The 19,364-nt window shown below is 44.9% G+C and overlaps 1 protein-coding gene across 3 annotated transcripts in view; it reads left to right on the top strand.

The window, feature by feature from the left end:
• RXRG (retinoid X receptor gamma) overlaps nt 1-16,790 on the top strand; it is a 47,286-nt gene extending 30,496 nt beyond the window's left edge. The window contains exons 4-10 of one of the 3 annotated variants that reach the window (XM_046680499.1): nt 972-1,151; nt 7,580-7,740; nt 7,855-7,984; nt 9,039-9,171; nt 10,389-10,480; nt 11,730-11,835; nt 16,351-16,790. In XM_046680499.1, coding sequence (XP_046536455.1) covers nt 972-1,151; nt 7,580-7,740; nt 7,855-7,984; nt 9,039-9,171; nt 10,389-10,480; nt 11,730-11,835; nt 16,351-16,498 — 950 coding nt within the window. In that variant the 3' untranslated portion in view covers nt 16,499-16,790. The remainder of the gene's footprint in view (nt 1-971; nt 1,152-7,579; nt 7,741-7,854; nt 7,985-9,038; nt 9,172-10,388; nt 10,481-11,729; nt 11,836-16,350) is intronic. The other 2 variants (XM_046680500.1, XM_046680501.1) reach the window with 2 other exon arrangements.
• Nucleotides 16,791-19,364: the final 2,574 nt, after the last annotated feature.

Raw genomic sequence — 19,364 nt, 5'->3', positions numbered from 1 at the left:
TCAAATTCACTTTAATATCAGCCTAAATACAACAGAATTGGACAGCGATGTCAGGTCTGTAGCTAAATGGAATCACATATGATACTCAAGAATCAGACATAGATATGTTTTGAATTATCTATTACTTTTTACTTTTCAAGTCCCATAATTCCAATCAATTGCGCATAGCTGGCTGTAGTGAGATTTCTACTTAGAAAGACTATTGTGATTGACTCAATGATGCCTGTGTGGGGATGGTTGTGGTGGATCTCCAGATACAAATTAGCCATCCCCAGTTTGGGTCACTGAAAACTGAATGTGTGAAACAGGTAATAAAGGCAATGAAACATGTAACAAATTATTCTGGATCAAGCAAAACCACCTTCCATCAGATCTTTATGTCATATCTCAAGATTGCATGTCATATTACTCTATAAAGATCATATACCAATTTATTTCTCCAACAGGCAACAGCGTTTACAAAATTCAAAACTTAGGATCCTGTGCATAGTTTATGGTGAAGGATAATACTTTTAAGTGGAGTTCCTAAGTCCTTGGGCTTCAATTATGGAGAAATATTAGTGAAGCTGAGCTTCTTTTCCTGCTAGATAATACTTAACGAGCATAAATATTTTTATATATTATGTATACTAATGTCTTGAATGGAGGCAGAACGTTTTGCTTAACTAAACACAAGAGTTGCCTTGATAAAATAAATGTAAACAAAATCCTAGGTCAGGAATTTTCTAATAATGCTCTGTAATTAGCAATTCCAGAGAATCGCTTCCACAGGGACGACAGCAGGAAAGGCAAATTTCCTCTGCCTTAGTTTGGTTCCTGTGATCAAGCCTGTATTCTCTGCTAGTTATTCTCCTGTCCCAGTGCCCAAGTGATGTGCCAGTTTCTCTGGGGGAGAGCCAAGTGATTCTTTTAAATGAATGATCCAAATAAACACAAGAACAACCTACGGAATGTTCTTTTCTTGTGACCAGGAAAGCACTATGGTGTGTACAGCTGTGAAGGCTGCAAAGGGTTCTTCAAGAGAACCATAAGGAAAGACCTCATCTACACGTGTCGGGATAATAAAGACTGCCTCATTGACAAGCGTCAGCGCAACCGCTGCCAGTACTGTCGCTATCAGAAGTGCCTTGTCATGGGCATGAAGAGGGAAGGTGAGGCTCCCCACAGCCCCTCCCTCCTCTCAAGGGAGAGCTGTTGGCATATAAATAAAGGTCAGAGACAAATTCAACATGTAGGAAAGAGCCCTGCTAGGCTGGACTATGTAGGAAGAAGTCTGAAGTGGAGGCTGGGATGACTTCGGGTACCATGATTTCTCAAGTATTGCAATTGAATGCCCCTTGCCCTAGGAACTGTGTACCTCAGGGCAAAGGGAGCAAGAACATCTTCCTCCTCCACTTTCACCCATCATCTCCTGGAGCTCAGATGATGGTCCCCAAACTGGACCCTCTCCCTTGCTCTTCGATAGTCAGGCAACAAGTCTCAGAGCCAAGGTTTGAGGGTCCCAGTGTGCTGCCCTACAAAGAGAACATCAAACTGACCCTCTGGGTGGAGCCAGCTTCTCCCCTCTCATCCTGGGGAAACCTGCCGGTTTGATTCCTCTCTCTGGGTTTTTATAACTTTGATCTGCTACAAATCCTTTGAGATTGGTGTATTCCAAGGTCTTTTGGAATTATTGGCATTACCAATACTCAGACTTAGGCTTGTCATTCAGAGAGACCATCATTGCGGATTTTTAAACTGTTACATCTTTCAATTTATAGTATGGGTTAGCTGGATTGTTGTAGAGTCAAAAAAAAAAAAAGCCAATCTGAAAGTGCTTTCTGTTCATATATAAGATCAAAAAGTCTTTCCATTAAATAACACAAATAAATTGAATTGGACGGTTAATTAGCTTGTGAACTCAAGCACGTACACGGTCTAAACGGTGACTCAATAGATTTCAGAGTGAGAAAGACTTGCCTCTCTCTCTAGGAAATAGAAACAAGGAATTTAGTCAGTCCCGAGTGGCTCCTCATCTGTGAAGAACTTCTTTTCTGTGAGGAGGGGTAGGCTGATTGAAAAGACCAATGAAAGAAAAGGTTCTTTGAGTCTCTGTTAAGAGAAAATGCTATCAAGAAGGAAAACAAATGTTGTTATTGGAATCTTAGCATGTCCAAGATAGAGGTGGCCCTTCAGAAGCATTGAGTCAACCCTAACCATTCTACAGCTGAGGAAACAGGCTTAGGGAGATGAGGTGAGTTTTCCAAGGTCCCAAAGGCAGGTAATGAGCAGAGACCACATCTTCTCACTCCCGGATCAGAGCTCATCTCGAGTCTCCTCTCCTGCCAGGGTGTGAAGGACCTCTGGGACTAAGGACAGCCCTCACTCTGACATCTGACAGGAATCTCAGATTGACAGACCCAACCTGGACTCCTGATAATCTGTGCTCCCCAGTCTGTTCATTGCACAGTTTTCCCCATTTTAGGAAATGGCCATTTTTCAGTTGCTCTAACCAGACACCATTGGACTCCTTTCTTTCTTTCAAACATCACATTCAATGAGTGAGGAAATCTTTCTCTCCTTCAGAATGTGTCTGGAATCTTTCCATGTCTCATTACTTTTACTGCAACCCCTATAGTCCAAGCCACCATTATCTTTTGTAATAATCCAAACAGGCTTCTAAGAATTCTCCCTGCTCCCACTTTGTCGTCTTACAGTCTCTCCTTAACACAGCTGACAGAGGGAGGCTTTCAACAAGTGGGTAAGCTCAAGCCCTTCCTTTACCAAAAGCCTCTGAAGCCTTCCCATCTAACTCAGAAAAGAAGCTAAGTCTCGTTTATGACTTCAAGGTTGTACAGGTTCTGGCTGCCCAGGTCTCTGCTTCAGCCTTCCTGGTCTCTTTGCTGGGCCGCCAGGGTGCTCCCACCTCAGGGTCTGCACTTTGTCTGCTTGGAATGCCCTCTTCCTAGGTATCTGCTTGGCTCACTTCTTCTCTCCCTTCAGCACTTTCCTCCGTTGTTAACTTCTTAGTAAAGCCTTGCCTGACTGCACTGTCTAAAACTGCATCAGCCATCCCCCATACTTCCTAGTTTCTTTTCCACAGCACTTATCACTATCTAACATATTTATTTTGTCTAGTATCTGTCTCCAAAAAAGGCAGGTTTTTTTTCCTGCTTTTTTTTTCCCACTGCTATATCACCAATGACTAGCACATAGTAGGCATTCAATAAACAATTGTTGAATGAATAGATGAGTAGTTTAAACTGAATATTGGAACAAAAGTTTTAGTAATGCAGGAGCTTCTAAAAAATGACTCATTCACTCACTCATTCATTCCTTCATTCATTCATCAAGTATGAATTGAGTGCCTACTTTATGCTCATGTCATAATTGCTGTAGAGTGGTCAATGATCTTCTAGATTGGAACATGTGATGTGAAAAACCAGCTGCTGGAGACTGCCTTCTCTTCACCAAGATAGAATTGATACCCTTTGTAGCTTCCACCACCGTGATAGTCAAAACATTGAATTAGTGACTCCAAAGTGTGTCTCCCATCAGCAAGAGCGTGATTGCTGCAGGGCTCATTGCCCCTCCCAGGACAGATGATATAAATTTCAGGTTGACGCGGAAAAATAATAATTATCCTTAAGCATATGAGATGGATTAAAGGAAAGTGAAACACTTTCGTCAGAGAAGTGGTCTTTTCTACTTCTTCACAGTCTGATTCTCTCTCTCAAAACTCAACTTAAAACTCAAGTGATCTCACTTTTATGTGAAATCTACCCGCCCCCGCCCCCCGCAATAAGCTTATAGATACTGAGAAGAGATTGATGGTTGCCAGAGTTGGGATGTGTGGGAGGTGGGCAAAATGGGTGAAAGGGACAAAAGCACAAACTTCTACTTATAAAATAAATAAGTCCTGGGGATGTAATGAACAGCATGGTGGCTATTGTTAATAATACTCTACTGTATATTTCAAAGTTGCTAAGAGAGTAGATCTTAAAAGTTCTCATCACAAGAAAAAAGATTTGTAACTATACACGGTGATGGATGTTAACTAGACTTTTTGTGGTGATTATTTTGCAATAGATACAAATATAGAAACGTTATGTTGTACACTTGAAACTAATATAATATGTCAATTATACCTCAATAAAAACAAAAAAAATATCAACCTGAATATCCCTCAGCTCCATTAGGGTCAGAGAGGTCCACAAGTTAAATGGTGGAAAGTGTGATTCTTTCATTAAAAAAACAAAAGAGGGCCAGCCTAGTGGCACAGTGGTTAAGTTCGCACCTTTTGCTTCAGCGGCCTGGGGTTTGCCAGTTCGGATCCCGGGTGCAGACACACTGCTTGTCAAGCCATGCTCTGGCAGGCATCCCACATATAAAGTAGAGAAAGATGGGCACAGATGTTAGCTCAGGGCCAGTCTTCCTCAGCAAAAAGAGGAGGATTGGTGGCGGATGTTAGCTCAGGGCTAATCTTCCTCAAAAACAAACAAAAAAGAGTAAGTCAAACAGGGACATGTGGATTCTAAGAGTCTGGGTGGTCCTTCTTTTAATCTAGCATGGTAATGATTCTTTAATGGAAAATTGGGTCCAATTTTGACTCCTGCCTTTTTAAAAAGAATGTAAAGAAAAGAGAGTGATGAAAAGCTGAGCAGTAAACATTAGGAGGGTGAAAGGGGCTCTTAGAGAAATTTCTAAATGAATTGATACTATTTGCCATGACAAAGAGAAGGCAAAGAAGTGAATCAATTTCTCATATCATGATATGAAAGACCACTTTCAAAAGGCACCCGGACAGCCTTTACTTCACCACTATCATTCCTGGCCTTGATTTACAGAACTTGAGGCTCAGTCTGGACACCTACTTGAGGACAAGAGCAATAGAATTATGGAACAGATAATTGAGGGAGACTAGGGAATTTTAGAGAGTTGGACAGAATGAAGGAGATGAAGTTGGGGTGGGCTCAGAATTCACCTGCCTGGCGCCAGGGGCAAAGACCTTTTGCCTTTTTAGGATACATAATAGTGAAGCTGGAATGGACATTTGCTATTCTCTGATGTAACACATTCATTTCCTGAAAGAAGAAACAGAGGTTCTGAGAGGCTAGGGCCCTGCCTAAGCTTACACGGCCAGCTAATGGCAGAGCTGGTATAGGGCTGGAACTCTCTAACTTCCAGGCCACCAAACAATCCTTGGGGGTTCTGGGAGTCTATGTCCATGATTTCCGGTCAGGTGATGTAGTTTGGACAGTTAGAGAGTGGATTATTTTTGAGGCTGGCTCCGCCACTTCCTAGCTCTGTGATCTTAGGCAGGTTACCTAACTTCTCTGCAGTTTCTAGTACTTCAGAGGGTTATTGTGAGGATTAAATGAAATGTAATCTATATAAAGTGTGGAGCATAATTCCTGACACAGAGAAAGAGCTCCATAAATTTTTGCTATTATAGTATACGCACAATAAATATATGTTGGAATAATGGATAAAATCCTGTTGTAAGGCAGGAGTTTGTTACTATTTTAAATTACCCACTGTCTCCTAGATGTACCCTAATATATGTAGTGGCGGTAGCTCAGAATGTCTGCCACATAGATTTCCTCCAACAACAGACATCTAACTTCTCATTTATGACCTAAAATAAAGAGGAGAAGTGATAGCAAAGGGTTGCTCAATTAATTGCAAAACTGGGATTAGAATCTAATTCTCTGAAGCCAAGGCTATTTGCTTTGAAACTTGAAAGTTATTTTCCTGGAGTGTTACAAATCTGTAGAAGAAATCAGTTGAGGACTACAAAAGGAACTTAAGTTGCTTTTCCTCATCTTTTAAAATTAAGACAAACAGAAGCCCATGAACCTACTTGAAAAACATAATACAAGAAGCATTCAACTTTAACCAGTAAATCTGATAATAAAAATATATATGATAGTTTCTGTATGTTGACAGTGAAGGAAGACTGACAGAACAGACAGGAAGGAAGGATGGGAGAGGAAGAGAAATAAGGAGAGGGAGGAAGAGGCCAAAAAGAGAGATGGAGAGAGGACCGGAGAAGCCCAAGAGCATAAAGAGAGACACAGAGGAGGGAAAAATAACTACCTTTTTTTGAATTTTTTAATAATCATTTCATTTAATCCTCACAAAACAATCTCAGCTAAGTACTATAATCTCCACTTTATAGATAGGGAAAGTGAGGCTTAGTAGGCTAAATAGTATGTCCGATGTCATTTAGCTAGGAAGTGCTACCATTTTGAAAAAGATTTCCTTGACTCCAAGATACGTGTTTTTGCTCTTCTCTCTCCTACTTTTCCCTCTCTCTTCTGTTTCTTCTTTTTCTTCCTCCTCTGCTTTATTCTCTCTTCCCTTGCTTCCTTTACTCCTTCCTTCCTATCATCACTCTGTCCCAACCAGTGAATAGCATTCTCATCCTGAGGCTTCTTGGTGAATCTCTACAGAGACTTCAGAGTATAAGTTGTGTTTTGCAATCCTACCCTTCTCTGACCTACCTTGAGAGATCAGTGACATCGCTTGCATCACAAACTAGATGTCCAGCATCTGGTTGCAGTTCCTTCTGCAGCCTTTGTGGCGCCTTATCCCCCTCAGAGAGTAAGAGGTGCTTCTGGGAGTGGATGGTGGGGAAGAAGGGAGAGAAGCAGAGAGATAATAGCTGCTAGTGGAGTAGCTGTCACTGAGTTCCAGGTTAGCCACCTGCCTAGAACATAATTTTCTTGATTCTTGGGATTAAAAAAAATGCATAATACTGAATTCTGCTTATTGCTACTGGGAATAAGAAGATGGAACCCATAGCTTTCTAGATGATGGAAATTAACCCATAAGAGACTGTTGTCTCAAGGAAGAGGACAGAACTGGAGAACGGTCCTGCCTGCATCCTAATGTACAGATCCAGAGGGTTCTGGGAGTTAGAATGAACTTTGATAAAAACCCTAAATTTTGGGAGGCTGAGATAATCCCAGCCTACGTCTTTGCCTATATACCCTCCCCACCCCCCAAATCAGCTGCTGTTTCTGAAATGTCATCTAAGTGACATTCCTCCACCCCTTCACTTACTAAATACCCACATGGCTCCCTGAAGGTCTTTCCTGACAAGTCAGATCAGGTGATGTTGTGTTCAGGCTGGTGCACCAGGGGCAGACCTAATGGGACGTGAATGCCAAGCATGATGCATAGGATCTGACAGAGGGAGTTTTTAAAGTAACGTGCTTACTACTTAACCATTGCGTGCTCACGGTTTGTTAGATGTAGCAGGTAGAGGGAGGATGTGGGACCCTGCAGGGACAGTAAGGCTCATTAAAAGAGCACAGAATTGGAGATTATTAAAACTTAAAATGCAAACTTCTCAGAGTGGTCACCATAATGAACTGGAAAGAATATGGACTAAAGAAGCCATAGTTGGTTCTGCACAGACATAAGCCAATAGCTTTGCTTTCTTTGTTTCATCTGTCAACCTTACAACATGCCTGATTCAGTGCCATGATGACACCCATTTGACAGATGAGGAAACTGAGGCTTAGGTGGGGAACTGACTTTCCCACCATTATCCTGGGCCTATGGTAACTCTTCATGTACTTCCGCATGCCAGCTGTGCAAGAAGAAAGGCAGAGGAGCCGCGAGCGTGCCGAGAGTGAGGCGGAATGTGCCAGTAGTGGCCATGAAGATATGCCGGTGGAGAGGATTCTAGAAGCTGAACTTGCTGTTGAACCAAAGACGGAATCCTATGGTGACATGAACATGGAGAACTCAGTATGTGGTCTTCAACCTCCGTCATCTCCCATTTCTTAGATGGGGTGGTACATGGGAAAGAGGTGTATTAGAGTCCTGGAATCTGTCCCTCACAATACCTTGTTCCTTTTTCAGACGAATGACCCCGTCACCAACATATGCCATGCTGCTGATAAGCAGCTTTTCACTCTCGTTGAATGGGCCAAGCGCATTCCCCACTTCTCTGACCTCACCTTGGAGGACCAGGTCATTCTGCTCCGGGCAGGTAAGGGATATCGGGGATCCTTCTTGGGACAATCTTTTGGGCTGCCATTTTGAAATTACCCTTGGGATCCTAAAACAAGTAACCCGGTGGAGCTCTAACCCAGCCAAGCTGACAGGATAACCCTATCCAGCATTGTTCTTTTTCATATTATTTGTAGGCTCTTGAATTTGGATGGTCCTCTCAAAAACCTTTCATTCTCAAATGAGACATCGTTTGTTAACGGAGGGTGAGACTCTTTCCATGCAAATTTTACCATGGCTTTATAACTAATTTCAAACACAGTTAAATCATCGTTATTGAGCACAATCTGAAGCACTGCCTCATTATTTTTATGAAATTCAAAAACAGACATATTCCCATGTCACAGGTGAAGTAAGGAAAGCCAAAGATTTTTGCCCAGGCTTTACTAGATGGATTCCAGGGTCCCTTCCTATTTTAAGATTCTATGTGTTGTATTCTTTCTTGCCTCCCATTTCTGGGACACTGTGCAGTTGACATGTGCCATATCTCCTCTTTGTCACTGAGCCAGTGGGAAATTTCTGAAGATTGGCTGAGCATTGGGAGCCAGTCCACTCATATCAGCCGCGTTAGATAATGAGGAATCACTGAGTGTCAACTGAAAGCTACATACTGTGATGGGTGCTACTAGACAATGCCAAAGAAATAAAACTAGGTTGTCAGGTCCTGGGGGCAGAGACTGCAAGGTATAGTCGCTTTATCAATCATGTCAGCTAACATAGTGACTATTACCTGTTAAGTGTTCAATCCATATTTGTTGACTGACCGGGAAAAAAAGAGTTCTTGTCCTCCAGCTGCCATTCTGGGCTGCATTCGGTAGACTGTAGGGGATGTGCAGAGCCACGAGTCAGGGGACCCCAGCCTTATCTTTTGTTTCTTCACTAATTAGCTGTGTTGTCTGGAACTAGTTTTGAAACTCCCTGGATTTCTGATTTTGCTTTTATTAAGTGGGGATAGTAATACATGCATTGGATGATTATCAATGAAGCAAGAATGTGCTGGGTCTTCATTCAAGGTCTCTTTCTTATCCTTGCAGGGTGGAATGAATTGCTGATTGCCTCCTTCTCCCACCGCTCAGTTTCCGTGCAGGATGGCATCCTTCTGGCCACGGGTTTACACGTCCACAGGAGCAGTGCCCACAGTGCTGGGGTTGGCTCCATCTTTGACAGGTGGCTCTCTTCTGCTTCTAGTGCTTGTGTGTGTATGTGTATACATGTGTGCATGTGTGTGCGTGTACCTGTGGGTAGTCCTGGGATATAGGATGGACAGCTCAAACAGCTGCACATGGCAAGAAGCAGAGAGCATTAAGCACATGAGAACATAAACTTGGTGAATGAGAGAAGGATTAGAAGAAAGGTTGATACAATGAAGTAGAGCCAGTCAGAGGCCAGCATAGTTGCTGGGCAGCTGGGAGAATCTATTGTCCCTGTGGATTTCCAAAGAACAGACTGGATTATTGACATTACCTAGTAAGTTGGGGGTGGGGAGGTTGAACTGCTTATCCTAGGGGGCCGAGATGGAGATCAGGGTCCGGGATCTGACTTTAGGAGTCTGGGAAGGATGAGCTGAGGCTTTTGCTGGACTCTGCACCAGGATATCCGGGGAAGGTCTGCAACAGAAGCAGACCCACCTTGGTCAGGCAATGATACCCTCAGTCCAGGATTCTGTGCCTTAAATGGTGCTAAAGGAAAATTAAGCCATGTGACTTAAGAAGATGAATGAAATGAGTAGACATGAATGACTTGGGGGTGATAGGATGGAGAACTGTGAGAGAGGAAGACAAGGTTGAAACTAGTCTCTCTGTCCAACACCAGGGCCCCGTGGCTCCTTTCCACTTCCATCATAAATGACCTTCTAGGGCCATGTGCATGTCCATCTAAGATGTCTCTACTTCTCTCCTTCCCTTTCTCACAACATGTTTCAAGACAGAGACCAATATGTCTTTGGGTGGCTCAGCCCTCCTCATGGTGCCTGGAGATTTCTACCCTGTCAGTGAATGCTGTCCTCTGCTGTACTCCTGCAGACATGCGATGCCTTCAGCCTGCTTTGGCTGTTGCATTTCTGCTCATTTCAAAATCCTCTAGTCTGCCTTTCCAGCCCCCACCCAGAGTTCACTGTCTCCTCCTTGGTGGTATTCCCTTGGATTTTACTCGCCGCCATTACTGGCTTTGTTTTGCTGTATTTATTTCCAAATCTGTTTCTTCAGTTACTGTGAGCTCCTTGAGATCAGGGACTGTAATCTTATTCATCTCTGTGCCCCTAGTACCTGGCGCATCATCTGGAAAACAGGATGGGTACATAATAAATGTTGCTTGCATTCATTTTATCAGCCCTTAGCCTGGAACTCATGATTTTCTCATCACCTGCCATTCTTTCCTGTGAACAGAGTTCTGACTGAGCTGGTCTCCAAAATGAAAGACATGCAGATGGATAAGTCTGAGCTGGGGTGTCTGCGAGCCATCGTGCTGTTTAACCCAGGTGACTATGTAGTGGTTAGTCCTCCTCCACGGTCAGCCTCCAGTGCTCCAACATTCTCTGGTCCTTTAGCTCAGCTGAGCCAGAGGAAGCAGGCCAGGAAACCTGTCCTTGGGGAGGGCAGAGAGTCAACTCCTTGTAGCGTCTACTTCTAGAGCCATCTTGAAAAGTTCTGTGAATGGGTGTGGAATGTGCATGTTTGGGGGCAGGTGAGGAAGACAAGAGATGACAGTGGTCTAGGGTAGTGGTAAAAAGTGGTCAGATTCTGCATAAATTTTTAGGCAAAGCCAATGGATTTGTTGATGGATTAGATATAGGGTATGAAAGAAAGAGAAGCATTAAATAAAATTCTCAGGGGTTTTTTGTTTGGTTTTCCTGAACAACTAGAAAAATGGAATTTCCATTTACTGAGATAGAGGTTCTAAGGGTGAGTGAGCAGGAGTCAGGACTTGGTCTTTAGACATTAAAATCTGAGATGGATCATAGACATCCAAGAGTAGCGGCCCAGGAAGCAATTGTTTATATGAACCTGGAGTTCAGAGGAGAAGCCAGGACCAGAGATGCACATTTGAGAGCTGTCAGCCTGATACGAGCTCATCCAGGGAGAAAGTAAACACAGGGCAGAGAAGAGGGCTGAGGGCTGAGTGCTGGGGCATGCCATCACACAGAGGTTAGGGAGTAAAGGAAGAGCCAGCAAAGCAGCCTGAGGAGGGGCGGTGGGTGAAACAGGCAGAGACCCAGAAGGGTGGTGTCCTGGAGGCCCAGAGAAGAAAAGAATTTCAAGAAGGAGGAAGTGATCAGCTTTGCCGGATGCCACTCTGGGTCAAGAAAGATGAGTATTGAGAATTACATAGTAATTCATGCACATGTTTCATATTCTGGATTAGATGGTTAGTTAGTTGATGCAGAACATGGGTCTATCAGGTTTTTCTACCCTATCTCATCACGCAGTCCATGCTTAGCACATAGTAGGCACTCAACACGTGTGAAGGTAATATTTCTAGAATGGCCTGGATAAAATAAAACTCTCCTCCTGGAGTCAGTGGTGGGTGCCTTTGCCCCAAGAGTTTGTTGGGTAGGTTGGGCACGGAAAGGACAGCTGGTGGGCACAAAGGACCAGCTTTGTGTATTTCACAATTGTTCCCCATCTAGTAACTCTAGGGCAGATGGTCAAGGTGAAAGAGTATTGCATCTGTGGGAGGGTATCCCCCTGAGGTGTGTCACCAAAGGTTAAATCAGTCATCTTTTTCAGATGCCAAGGGTCTGTCCAACCCCTCTGAGGTAGAGACTCTGCGAGAGAAGGTTTATGCCACCCTCGAGGCCTACACCAAGCAGAAGTATCCGGAACAACCAGGCAGGTGAGGGAGTGCTGGAAGAATGTACTAACAGCAGCAGCTCTCCTTCCTTCCATGAATGAATGGCAGTGGGCAACAGGCACTGTCTAGATTTTTTCCATTGTTATTTAATCTTTTTAACAAGCTGAAAGCCACTAAAGCATTGGCTCCAGGAAACCAGAGGTCTTGTCTGTCTTGTTCACTGTTCACCACTTTAGCATCAGAGCCTAGAGCTGTGCCTGACAAATAATATACATCTTTACATGTTGAGTGAACGAGCAAATGGATGAACCATTATCATTATCCCCCATTTCTAATGGAGCACTGGGCTCAGAAAGGGTATGGAACTTGCCCAAGGTTATAGAGCTGGTGCACAGTAGAGCTGGGATGTGTATGTCTGATTTCAAAGAGGTTGTTCTTATCAGTGTGACTGCATTGCCTTCTGCTCTGGCCCAATGGAAAGGCCCCTGCAGTAGACGATGCAGGCTTTGGTAGCCAGGAGAGGTGACTACTGCCCCCCAGGATGCCTCTGTGTGGGCTCTGGCAAGGTGCAGGGTCTGGGTCTAGACTCCTTGTCTGAAAAGGAAGACATTGGTCAGAAGATCTCTGAGGCCATCTACCAGTAAAGGTATTCCTCAGTTGTTACAAAAATACTTTTCTCAAATATTTCCCCTAAAGCACAGCTAAATAAAAGTTTTCCTCTTCTGCTAACTCTAGTTAAAGAGAGAGAATATGATCCTCAAATTTCACAGAAAACTGAAAATGAAACTTGAAAAAACTGCCTGAAAGACATTAGTTTTGTTTTTAGGATTAATTTTATATGCTCCCGATTCTCACTAATGACTTTCTTTCCTCTGTGAAGGAATTTCTTTTCAGCCGTTTTTCCTGGATCGTAAGCCAATGTTGATCAATTGTCCAGAAGAGGCTGGGCTTTGGGTTTCTCGGAGGCTATGAATACATGGGAGTGGGTGGGTTTCAGCCTTCAGTACAACGAATGGGCAGGGCTGCGTATCAGGAGGATTAGCTGTGATCACAGATCCCCCAAATGTTGGTAGCTGTGAACCCACTAGAAGTTTATTTCTTGCTGGCAATTCAGTTCTGGGAGGTCAGTTCAGAGAGGCAACTCTCTTCCCTGCCATTACTCAGGGACCCAGGCTCCTTCCTTCTTGGGGCTCCACCATATCCAGAGCCACATTGTGTTTTGCATCCAGATGGTGGAAGGGGAGAGAGGGGGTGGAGCACAGAAGTGAGGCTCTATGGGCAAGACCTGGACCTGGAAAGGGCTCCCATCTCTTCACTCACTTCCATTGGCTACAACTTAGTCACGCAGCCCAGCCAGCTGCAAAGGAGACTGAGGATGTGGAAAGCTGCACGCCAGGGAAGTAGTGGACGCCTGGCAGTGTCCTCTACACCTGCAATGGTTGAGAGTGAAAGAGCCCTACCCAGCAGGTCGGGGCCGGCCGCCAGCAGCAGCTCAGCCTCCAGCTGGTGGGAGCTAACTGAAAGCCCCCTGGTGGATGATTTCTACTGAACCTCCCAGCTCTAAGGCAATATTAACATGTTTCTTGGAGCACATAGTGTGCAGAGTGTTAGGAATAAGAAGGCTCATACTCATCCTTTTCCTGGAATTGGATCTAAGTCATGCTGTTTATCTCTTTAAAAAAACAAAAACAAAATTCTCTTTTTCCTGATTATAAAAGCACAGCATGCTTTGGTAAGAAATAAGGAAAATATTTTCAAAAAATAAAGCAGGTAATAGAAATTGATTATAATTTTGTTTTGGTATATTTCTTTTCAGTATCCTTATGTATCAATGCATGTAAACAATGAAATATGTGTTTACAGTATGAAATCATACACATTATTTTTCTCCTTTAGCCATTTTAGACATTTTACCAGATTATTGAAAAGTACGAAATTATCATTTTCAATGATTTTGTAATATTTCACAGAGTGGATCTATCCCAATGCATTTAGTCATTGCCCTGTGGTTGACAGTTAGGTTGTTTCTAATGAATATCACTTTAAAACTTTGGAGCTTGTCCATTTTCCTAGGGAGGGGTGCCAAGGCCCTGGGCTATCTCCAGGCGCTAGGGAGAGATGCCAACTCTTGTTGCCTGGACCACAGCAGAGCCTGGGAGTTCCAGGAGGGGGTGCAGAATTTGGGCCCCCTGCATGTCCTTTGAGTATGTCCAGCACAGCCTGGACGGAGCATGACCACCTGAGGCTGAGCAGGTACAGCAGGGGTGCCACTCGGCTCAACCAGGTAGGTAAGTGTGCTGAAGGCTGCTCACCTTTGGTTTGTGGAAACTGGTTGAATGGGATCCTGGCACGGCCCGGTCAAGGCAGTTTTCTCGGTGGTAGAGTGCTGCCACCCCGTGGAGGCTTTTCAGAAGTACACATCACTGGGGCCGAGTTCTGCCTTCAGCCGGAAGGCAGAGCTCCAACACCAGGAGCGGGCAGAGCTTGCAGGCACCTTCACTCTCCCATGGCGGGAGCCTTCAGAGGCTGTGAATCCTCCTTGCTGCCAAACCCATGAGTGAGGAATGTGATGGCCTCCCCCATGGCTCTGGCTATTAGTGGGCGTGTCTATTTCTATGGTCCTCATCTCGTTTCCTAAATCAAGGTCAGACAGCAAAGAGAGCAGTATTATTGTGTATTTAGCTTTTAATATATGGTAAAAGTTTGGCATTTTTAGAGTATCCAAAACACCTTTTCAGAGTTAGCCTCCGCCTAACTTTGCACTGTATGGAGAAGTGACTTCCTCTGCCTAGTTCCATACTTCATGGCACAGCCACCAGCAGGAGCCCAGCCTCCCAACTCTATCTAATGGTCTCTTCGCTGCAGGGTGACGCCAGTCAGATGCATTCAGAGGCTTTATAACCAACATTTTTAAAGGTTTGTGTTAGCATTTGCTTAAACCTTTAAGTTTTCCACGTAGAGAAGTAATTTGTACCTTTCTAGATGGTGCCATTTTAGATTCTTTTTATATTGCCCCATTTCGTTAAAACTTCATGTGGCATGAATATAGAAATATATGCATTTTCAAGGAGTATTAAAATTCCAATTTGAATTTTCATGAAATTCACGAACCTTCTCATGAAATGATGTCATGACACCCAGGGAAGGCCCACCCCAGCCAGGAGTCTCTGCTGTAAAGCCATAGCGACTGACGTGGCTTTGGTCCCTGTACTTTTTATTGGAAGTTGTAAGGAGAGTTGCTTGATTTCCAGTTCTCGTTAATAGCATTAAAATAAGCTTTATTGGCAAAAAGGATTTTGAGAGACGAAGAGGGGCCCCAGAAGCAAGTTGGAAAATGTCACAGTTGGAGGGGCCTAAAAAGGATGTGCAGATGGGAGGCCAGTTCTTCCACACACTGGCCTCTCGCCTTTTGGTGAACCTCACAACCAAGGGCCTTAATTAAACAAGAGTGTGTATGAATATGTGCATGCACTTGTGTGAGTATGTGCACACGTGTGAGAGCATTGTGCAAGTATGTGTGTGAGGTGTATAATAGAGTGAGTGAATGTGTGCACACGTGTGGGGGGAGAGTGGTAAGGATGTGTACGCATGTTTATGAGGCATGTATTGTGTGCGAGCATGCATAAGAATGTATGAGTGAGTGTGTAGAGGTGTGTGGGAGGATGTGTGTGTGTGCATGTGTCCGCGTGACAGTGGTGAAGGTGTGTGTGCAGGCACATGCATGCATGTGTGAGGCATGTGTAAGTGTGTATGAGGGTAGTGTGCATGCGCATCTGTGTATATCTGACAGTGGTGGGGTGTGTGTGCACATGTGTGGGAGGCAGTGTGTGAGTGTGTGTGAGAGTGTGTGAGAGTGTATGTGTGAGTGTGTATGCAAGAGACCACGGGCTTCTCAGAGGCAGAGACTACTATTTTCTATCTCCTTCTCTTCCTAACTTAAAGGTAAGCACTGACTAAGAAGCTGGTCTTACAAATTGGTAACAAAAACAAAAACTGAGGCAAATTGAGGTCTCGTTGCATAAAGTGCCTGTGGTGTGAGGAAAAGCATTGTCTGCTGAGGAGAGAAGAACTGCTAATCCTGAGAGCTCATCAGAACCTAGCGGAATGCCTGGCGCACAGTAGGGACTCAAGCTAACTTCATCTGAGGGGGACAGCAACCATGGGTGCAGTGTATGCAGTGTGCCGTGCTCTGGTCTTAGAGCTTCGGCAAATCCTCCCCGAGAATGTGAGCAGCACAGCTGGTTAGGGGTGGAGACGTGAGTCCATGCCAGCAACTAGTTCTCCTCTTGCCCACCAGGAATGGGGGACATGCCACAGAATTCAAAAGATTCTCAAGAGGCCTCAGGGTCCAACTTCCTCCTTTAAGAAGATTAACTAGCCCCTTGGCCCATTTCTGAAGCTCCCTAGGCTTAGAGATTCTCTGACTCCGACAGTCTCCCCTTCCAGGCTCTCTGCTATCACAGATCGGTCGAGAAGACCAAACGCACTGCCTTCTGCCAGCAGCTGCCCTGGGCGTGCTGGCGCCCGGGTCCTAACCCCTCCCCGGCTTCCCTGCAGGTTTGCCAAGCTGCTGCTGCGCCTCCCTGCCCTGCGCTCCATCGGCTTGAAGTGCCTGGAGCATCTCTTCTTCTTCAAGCTCATCGGGGACACGCCCATCGACACCTTCCTCATGGAGATGTTGGAGACCCCGCTGCAGATCCCCTGAGCCCCACCAGCCACAGCCTTCCCACCCAGGATGGCCCCTGGGCAGGTGTGTGTGGACCCCCACCCTGCACATGTTCCTCCGCCTCCCACCCTGACCCCCTTCCTGTTCCCAAAACATGATGCTTATAATAAAGAAACCTTTCTACACGTGAGACTTTTATAGGTGGAGTTTTGTATAGATGTTAAGGGTAACTCTTCTTTGCTATCTAATGGGCTGGGCATCTTTCTGGAAGTTCTTGGGAAAACTTAACCAAGCCTCTGTACATATAATTGGTTTAAATTATTTTTTCACTTGCCATGGAAAGCAAACGAACGAATAATAAAATAATATATCTGATATTGGCACCGCTTGGAGCACGGGGTGTGTTATTGGTCCACAGTAAAGTTACCTCTGGTGTGGGAGCAGATATGTTGAGGGTTGGGGGCGGGCAAAGGGGCTGTGGTCCTGAGGGCAGCCCCTGGAGAGACTAGGAAGAAATTTTGTCTTTCAGAGTCAGCTTGTTTTTTTGGGTTTTTTCCTTCTAAAATAATGAGCACAAGCAGCCTTGTCCTGATTGGGGGCAATTGAGTACAAGACCAAGGGAAGATGTTCTCTTGATGGGGGGAGATTCTTGGGTCCTGGGAGTTGGTGAGACATAGTAACAAAAGAATGGATTTTCTGTCATTGAGCAGCAACAATAGCAGAAAGAGCAGAGTACATCAAGTTGCTTTTCCACCATTATCTAACACAATGTAGCCAGTTCTTAAAAGGGAAAGAGAGAAAACCTCTCCCAGCTTCTAGCCTAGGATCACCCAGTGGTCTTGGAGCCCTAGTGTTTGCTGGACAATGAGCTCCTTGAGGGTGGGAGCTGTGTCTAACTGATGCCACAGCTAGCCTGTACAGTCCATCTTTTTCAAGTCCCCTTCCTCTCATTTGCAGGAACAGGGTTTAATAGATACACAAATCTATGCTATGATTTACGTGGTGCCCCTTAGGATTGTAGAGTGTACAACGTGAACAACTGCATGTGGCAGTCCTGCTTACCTTCTCTGTGTCATCAGAACCTACCTGGAGCCTGGCATGCAGTAGGCACACAGTAAATGTGTGTTGTTGAATTGGCTTCCACACAACTGGAAAGAATTCCCTAAAGCACATTGTGGATGGCAGTTGCCTCGTTCCCCATCAACAACTTGTCGTCTTAGAAAATCCCAGGGCTCAACTCTCCAGTCCAAATACATCCATCAGTGATCACACAATTCTGAAAAAATTAAAATGGCTTTATTCCCGGGAAAAGTTTAGTGATCTCTTAGCCTTGGACATTAAACAATGGAATTAAAATCTTAATTAGGCTGCTTTTTTTCCCCCTTTTCTTTTTTATGTACATTTGTTATGAACCATGATGAAAATGATTGGGTGGGGGAAAACTAAAATTTAATCATAGGCTCCCTGGCATCGTCCCTCCTCCAACATAATTCACTGGACACATTCAGCTGCCCTGCAGGTCACACGGGGCTTCCAGGGAAATTCACCATGCCCCACCCTCTGTGGTAACCCGGGTCCCATTCCAGTCTTTGAGCCCTTCCTTACTGAACCCTGACTCTTGCTTGGAGCAAAATACAGGCCAATGAAGGCCCAGCAGGGCATCTGCACGTCCATCATGTGGTGTCTCCTGGAACTGTTGTCACCGAGCCCCACTGAGCTTGGCAGGATCTGGGCAGGCGTCTCTTTCCAGGCTGGTGCCATGACAGTCGGCCATCTCCTTCCTGACCTAGTCCGCCTCACACTTCAGGCTGAGCAACTGAGTGGATGCTCCATCTTCCTTAAGGCTCGGCTCCACAGCAGCCGCAAGAAGCTTCTGAAGAGAGAGACCCTTCATCACGTGGCTCGCCTCACCAACAAGAAGAGTCGGCTCATGGAGAGGACGGATTGTCCCGTCAATGCTGAGTACTGTGTTCTGAGTCCCACAACCCCGTACTACCCAGGCTGACTCACACAGATCACAGCGTGGAGCGAGTCAGCCTTGAGTTCACGGGATTCTCGTGCCCGGAGCCAGGGCCCGGGGCTCCAGGTGAAGAGTCTGGATTCTGGACACAGCTGGAGCCTAGCTCCTGGATCTCCCAGCTGTTAGTCTTTCATTTGGGAAGAAGTTGCTTAACCTCTCTGGCTCTTATTTCCTTCCCTTATTTGTAAACATCAGTAATAATACCCATCTTACAAGGATGAAAAGATAAAAAGACGCATTAAGCCCAGAGTAAGAGCACATGCTTTGGCACAACACATTCTTGAGTCTGAGTCCTGACTTTGACATCCATGATGGACTTAAATCTCACTCAGCCTCAATTAGCTGATCTGTAAAATGGGATAATTATACTACTTGCCCTAGAATTCCTGTAAGGATTATATAAGATAACATGTGTAAAGGTTTTATCACAGTATCTGGCTTGGAAGATGGGCAAAAATATCTATTTATTTTCTTCTGATGGTGAGATTGAAGTTAAAACTTAATCTTGGGTTTTTGAGGAGATTACCAGAAGGTTCTATTCTGCAGCCTGGCCTGGACTACCCAACGTGCTGTATAAGGAATCAGAAAGTTCTGGTTTCTAGGTTTGGTTTAACCCTTTCATTCCAGTTTGTATCTTCATCAGTAAAGTGGGAATAAGCCGCCCCACTCACCTGGCAGTGCCGACAGTGCACAGTGCACGGAAGAGCGTTGAGTGAGCAGCAAACGCTGTGCAGATGAAAGGAGTTTGGAGCTGTAGAACCTATATGCTGAGTCACGTGGTGGAAACTAGTTTAGGAAGGCACCATGGTTACAAACCAGGGCTCTGGAGGCGGCACAGTCGGCCTCGATTAAAATTCCATCTCTGACCTCTGAGTGACCTTGGAC

This window comes from Equus quagga, chromosome 13, assembly GCF_021613505.1.
Source record: "Equus quagga isolate Etosha38 chromosome 13, UCLA_HA_Equagga_1.0, whole genome shotgun sequence".
NCBI lineage: Eukaryota > Metazoa > Chordata > Mammalia > Perissodactyla > Equidae > Equus > Equus quagga.
Note: the sequence above shows the minus strand (reverse complement) of the source record. Positions and strands in the feature narration are given on the sequence as shown.